This window comes from Nicotiana tabacum, chromosome 5 (genome assembly GCF_000715075.1).
Source record: "Nicotiana tabacum cultivar K326 chromosome 5, ASM71507v2, whole genome shotgun sequence".
In the NCBI taxonomy this organism is placed as follows: Eukaryota; Viridiplantae; Streptophyta; class Magnoliopsida; order Solanales; family Solanaceae; genus Nicotiana; species Nicotiana tabacum.
The window spans coordinates 35,419,064-35,425,025 of NC_134084.1; the positions used below are offsets into that span (position 1 = coordinate 35,419,064).

At 34.1% G+C, this 5,962-nt stretch overlaps 1 protein-coding gene across 1 annotated transcript; it reads left to right on the forward strand.

The window, feature by feature from the left end:
- The first annotated feature begins 654 nt into the window (after positions 1–654).
- On the forward strand, positions 655–3,296 carry LOC107819630 (large ribosomal subunit protein uL6z/uL6y). Its single transcript, XM_016645759.2, has 3 exons — positions 655–1,111; positions 2,718–2,840; positions 2,939–3,296. Exons 1-3 carry the CDS (start codon positions 737–739, stop codon positions 3,023–3,025), a joined length of 585 nt encoding a protein of 194 aa, XP_016501245.1. The 5' UTR covers positions 655–736; the 3' UTR covers positions 3,026–3,296.
- The last annotated feature ends 2,666 nt before the right edge of the window (positions 3,297–5,962 follow it).

Below are 5,962 nucleotides of genomic sequence, written 5' to 3' on the forward strand. Positions count from 1 at the left end.
GTCCTTCTTCCTCTTTGAAATTCCTCACCATATCTATAGCTGATGCATTTGGATCACCTAAATATTCATCCTCTTCATCGAACAACGAATGTGTCAAATCCGGATACTTATCATCATAATCATCATACTTTTCGTCGTTGCTCAATACTTTATGTTTAATAATAATACATAAACGTGGGTGAGGGTGAGGGTTTGGGAGAGAGAAACGTGAGAGGGGTGGGATATACAATACCTTGAATTAAGGAGGGATATACGTTGCATTAATTGTACCCTTAAAATACACTATGGTATAGAATTAGTAATTTGGTATACTAAATGTAATTATATCAAACCTTAAACATTGAGGGTAATAAGGTTTTCTATATGGTATAAGAATGTAAAAGTTCCTTAAAGATACTTCCGTTTTACAATCCGATTAATTGGTTGAATAGTAAAACAGAAAATATATTTAAATTATTTCCAAAAGTACAGGGGTAATTTGGCCTTTTCCTTATTTGAAAATGTGGCTAAGCTTTAAATACCATGCCAGAAACCGGCCAACCCACGCCATTTGTACAAAATGCACAATGAATTGGACTTTCGTCAACTGGACCTCCATTTGGCCCATAATAAAACAAACATCTATGAAATTTTCATATAAAAACCAACGTGTAAACTTTTCCACTCTAGGGTTTTTGGTCAGCCACAGGAAGCCGGTAGGCAGTAGTGAGGGCAGAAGCAGCGAGAGACACCAAAAATGAAGACTATACTCTCATCAGAAACGATGGATATCCCCGATGGGGTGAAAATCAAGGTAAAAGCAAAGCAAATAGAAGTGGAGGGACCGAGAGGAAAACTAACCCGCAACTTCAAGCACTTGAATCTTGATTTTCAGCTCATAAAAGATGAAGAAACTGGAAAGAAAAAGCTCAAGATTGATGCTTGGTTTGGATCTCGTAAAACCACAGCTGCTATTCGCACTGCACTTAGTCACGTTGAGAATCTCATAACTGGTGTCACTAAAGGGTACCGTTACAAGATGCGTTTTGTGTATGCCCATTTTCCTATCAATGCTTCTATCACTGGTGGGAACAAGGCTATTGAGATCAGGAACTTTCTTGGCGAGAAAAGGGTAAAATTATTTTTGAATTTTTTATGTTAATGTTTAGTAATAATGTGTTTTTATTTGCTATTGCTTAATAATGTGTCTATGGTGTATTTACGTTGATTAGGAGATTGCGTTTGGAAATGATGTATTTAACTGCTAGAATTTCTGTAGCTTTTGGTGTGTGAGATATTGCTATGATTTGCAGATTTGGTGTTAATTGAGTATTCTGTTAAAATATGGTTTGGTGTTTTTCTCCAAGTTTTGCCTCTGGTTCATTTTACTATTTAATTCTCAAATCTGTATGTAAAATACTACTCCTATTTGAAATGTTTTGGAATGAAGATGTCTGCACAGTTTGTCTTACTGAGTGAAATTCCTTTGCTGGTAAAGGTTATTTGGCTTTAATTTGCTGCTTAATAATAAGAGTTAATAGGGTGGCCCATATGTATCTTTCAATATTTGACGTTTCAGGTGTCTATGTTTGCTACATGTTTGATTTGTAGCCTCCATCCATTTTTTTAAGAAAAGAAGATGGCGATTCTCTGAAATACCAATTTTATATAATTGCAGTTGCTGTATTATGCATATTATTTTTAAAAGCGAAAAGCACACAAAAGTGACAAAAAGCATTTCTAAGAACTGACTGGGCACACTCCTTTGAGGCGCATGACTTACCCATTGCTTCATCGCTTCAAGCGACGAAGCAATGGCTTTTAATGACACTGATTAAGCAATGTGCTTCCAAGTCCTTCATATGATTGAAATGTGTTTCTTAACATTTCAATAGGGAATGCACTTGGACAATGTCATAATACCATTCTTTTTTTTGCAATTTTAGTTTTATGAAGTCAAGTAGTTCGTGACGGACTGTCGCTTTTCTTCAATGAGTAGATAAATTTAATGATAGCTAAGAGAACTAGAGAGCTGGATTGAAATATTTGTAGGAGTAAAGTACTTAACTGCAATCAATGGATGAAGGGAAGGATGATTTGGTTTTAATGTAAGAAAAGATATTTGAAGCCTCTTGCCATAAGACATAGCTGTAGGAAAGTGTTCCTTGATGAATTGATTTGTTCTTCTAATTTCTTCTTATGCTAATTGTTTAAAATTTGACGCCACATTGTTCGAATTAATATTGATTTCTTGAGTGTGTTTTGGTCACCATCTGACCATAAAAATAACTAATTTTGTCGCATGCTGTGGGGATCACCGTGCAGTAGCATATAAACCATTTCTTATTTGAGAATTGTTGTGGTATTTAAAGGTACTGTCTGTGATATGTTCCTCACAAATTTGACCACCTTTGAGTTTAGTTGATACTCCTTCTGGCCCAATTTATGTGACATTATTCGGATTTCGAGATTCAAATGAGTTGCTCTTAGACCGCAAATTTTTTGTTATGTCTTTTAAATATTTTGACTTATTAATTATTGTGACTTGTAATATTTTTACGTAGTTTTCAAATATGTAAATGCACAGTAAAAATTAAGAAGTTTGGATCTCGAAAAGCAAAAAAGTTTCACTTAAATTGGTAGAGAGGGAAGTAGTTTTTTCATGGATGCATTGCCTTGTTAGATTTAAAATGTACAGTAGGAAGTAGCAAACTAACTTCTTACTTTCACTGTATCAGGTGAGGAAAGTCGATATGCTTGAAGGGGTTACTGTTGTTAGGTCCGAGAAAGTTAAGGATGAATTGGTATTGGATGGGAATGACATTGAGCTTGTTTCTCGGTCTGCTGCCCTCATAAACCAGGTAAAAGTCCCTCTTTTTACTCCTCTAGACATGCGGTTCTGCACTTTATTCTGCATTCTTGATTCTGTTTTATTGAACTCCTCTCTTTTCTTTGACAGAAATGCCATGTGAAGAACAAAGATATTCGTAAGTTCCTGGATGGTATCTATGTGAGTGAGAAAGGAAGAATAGCTGAAGAAGAGTAAGTTTTAGTAGACTGGTTGTGGGGTTGTTTGGGATCATCTGCTGATTTCATATAAACTCATTTGAAGTTTTGATTCAACAATTTTGGTTCCATAGTTTTCTGGATGAAGTATCTGTTAAGAGTAATTTTATGTTTTATGTCTGCCTCATTAAGTAGAGATGGATGCTTTCCTTTGATCAATTTCTTATTATCAGATCAACTTCTATGTCAGTTTTTTCCCTTTTACCTGCTGTTGCCCTATTCCTTTTTAGATGGATTTTTTTTTGTGGAGACGGATTTGACTTATATACACAATTAATGTGTCTTAACTTGTTGTAGCAAGTAGTCTACTTTATTCACGCGTTACTAATTTCGCTTTTTATGGAGAGCTATCCGAAGTTATGTGACAATGTAAAAGTTCTTGTGAATGCCAAGAGAAAGCAAATTAGCACAAAAGTCACAGCCGAGCAGTCAAACTTTTCTCCTGCTAGGCAGCAATGACATTGCAAACTCTTGGTTCAAACTTTTCTTGGGGTTGTTTTCCTCAAATTTGAATGAAATGTTCAAAACTAAAATGAAATATTGCCAATATTTAAAATCAAATCTTTGACAACAAGATGAAGAAGAGTAATTACTCGTATTATGGAGATCACCTAGCTCATGATTATACAAAACCTACTTCTTGTTAGAGGTGTTCATAAAAACCCAAAAAACCGAACCAAACCGAAAACCAAACCCAACCAACCAAAGAAATCGATACTTTTTGGTTTGATTTGGTTTTGGTTTTGAATTTTAAAAACCGATCAAATTTGGTTTGATTTTGGTTTTAATCAGAAAAAAATCGAATCAAACCGACTATAGGAGTAGCTGTTTCAAATTTATTATTACACCTATATATATGTATATTGTTATACAAAGTTTCAAAAAATTTATGGTAAATGTTAGTAGTTTGCACTTTTAATATAGTTCTTTACCTTTACATTCTAGTTTGATTGGTAGTTTTTTTTTGTTTAGTGTAAGAATTCATTTCGTGTTAAAAATAACATATTTTTAATTGAGTCCTTAAATTATTCATCACTATTTGATTCAATTATCATCAATATATTTTGGTAAATAATAGATTTCTCAAAGGGTAATTGATTTGATAGTGTTACATTGAAAATGTGATCGCCGGAATATGTGTTTGGTAGTGTATGTCTTATATTTAAGAAAAAACCGACAAATAACCGAAAAACCGATATAAACCGAAGAAAAACCGACTTAATTGGTTTGATTTGGTTATAATATTTGAAAAACCGATTTACTTGGTTTGATTTCTTTTTAGGAAAAACCGATTCAACTCGAACCATGAACCCCTACTTCCTGTAGTCAATTGACTCGATTGCTAGCCTATACAGATAAAGCCATATGTAAGTAAAGAAAAACCAATGTGTGGTTACTCATTTCACCAAAACTACTTGTTAGCAGTGTTGCTTATCTAGCCTCGTGCTTGTTTATACACGACGTGAACACACTAATTTGACAAACTAGTAACTGTTGTAAAATGAAAGTAATGCAGTAAAATGTAAATAAGAAGAGATAGAAAGAAGGGAGAAGTGTTTTCTTCTTTTACTTTGGTGTAATTTTTCATTGCAATTACATGGTCTTTTATAGGCATAAAAAGTAAAGATGATGAACATAAAATAGGAAATTTAATCTTTAAGTTATTCACAACATGGGCATCCAATGTAGCATCCAATGTAGTATCCAAAGTAGTATCCAATGTACAAACTATTCATAACACTCCCCTTGGATGTCCATGTAAGATAATGTGCCTCATTAAAAACTTACAAAAAAAATATTGGGATATACATAGTTATTTATAATATGCATTGCTTGATGCCTCATTAAAAACCTTACCAAGAAAATCCAGTGGGACAAAACCTTGGTTAAGGAAAAGAGTGCAGCGTGTAGTTACTCCCCCTGATGAAAAATCACTTAATGTCTCGAAGACGACGCATTCCAATCTTATATATCAGCTTTTCAATATTGAGGATGGTAATGCCTTAGTGAACAGATCAGCCAAATTATCACTTGAACGAACTTGTTGTACATCTATTTCACCATTCTTCTGAAGATCATGAGTGAAAAAGAATTTCGGTGAAATGTGTTTTGTTCTATCTCCTTTGATATATCATCCTTTCAATTGAGCTATGCATGCAACATTATCTTCATACAATATTGTTGGAATATTCTCTTTCGAAGAAAGACCACATGTTTGCTGAATGTGTTGAGTTATAGATCTTAACCAAATGCATTCTCGACTTGCTTCGTGAATGACTATTATCTCTGCATGATTTGAAGAAGTAGCAACCATAGTTTGTTTTGTCGAACGCCATGATATGACTGTACCTCCACTTGTAAATAAATAGCCTGTCTGAGATCGACCTTTGTGTGGATCAGACAAATATCCTGCATCTGCATAACCAATCAATGATGGCTTGGATTCATTTGAATAAAATAAACACATATCAATGGTCCCTTGGAGGTATCTGAATATATGTTTAATACCATTCTAGTGTCTTTGTGTTGGCGAAGTACTAAATCTTGCCAATAAGCTTACTGAGAAAGCTATATCTGGTCGGGAATTATTGGCAAGATACATTAATGCCCCAATTGCACTAAGATATGGTACTTCGGCACCAAGAAGCTCTTCATAATTTTCATGAGGTCGGAATGGATCTTTCTTTATGTCAAGTGATCTCACAACAATCGGGATACTCAATGGATGTGCTTTATTCATATAGAATCGCTTTAAAATCTTTTCGGTGTATGTCGATTGATGGACAAATATTCCATCTTTCATATACTCAATTTGTAGACCAAGACAAAATTTTGTCTTTCCAAGATCTTTCATTTCAAATTCTTTCTTCAAACAGTCTACTGTTTTTGGAAGCTCCCCGGGAGTTCCAATGATATT

Bases quoted from the DNA above. Each gene is read 5' to 3' on its own strand.
- LOC107819630 (XM_016645759.2), top strand. From the start codon at position 737: ATGAAGACTATACTCTCATCAGAAACGATGGATATCCCCGATGGGGTG. The intron at 1,112-2,717 runs GTAAAATTATTT...TCACTGTATCAG, and splicing joins ACTTTCTTGGCGAGAAAAGG to GTGAGGAAAGTCGATATGCT. The intron at 2,841-2,938 runs GTAAAAGTCCCT...TTTCTTTGACAG, and splicing joins CTGCTGCCCTCATAAACCAG to AAATGCCATGTGAAGAACAA.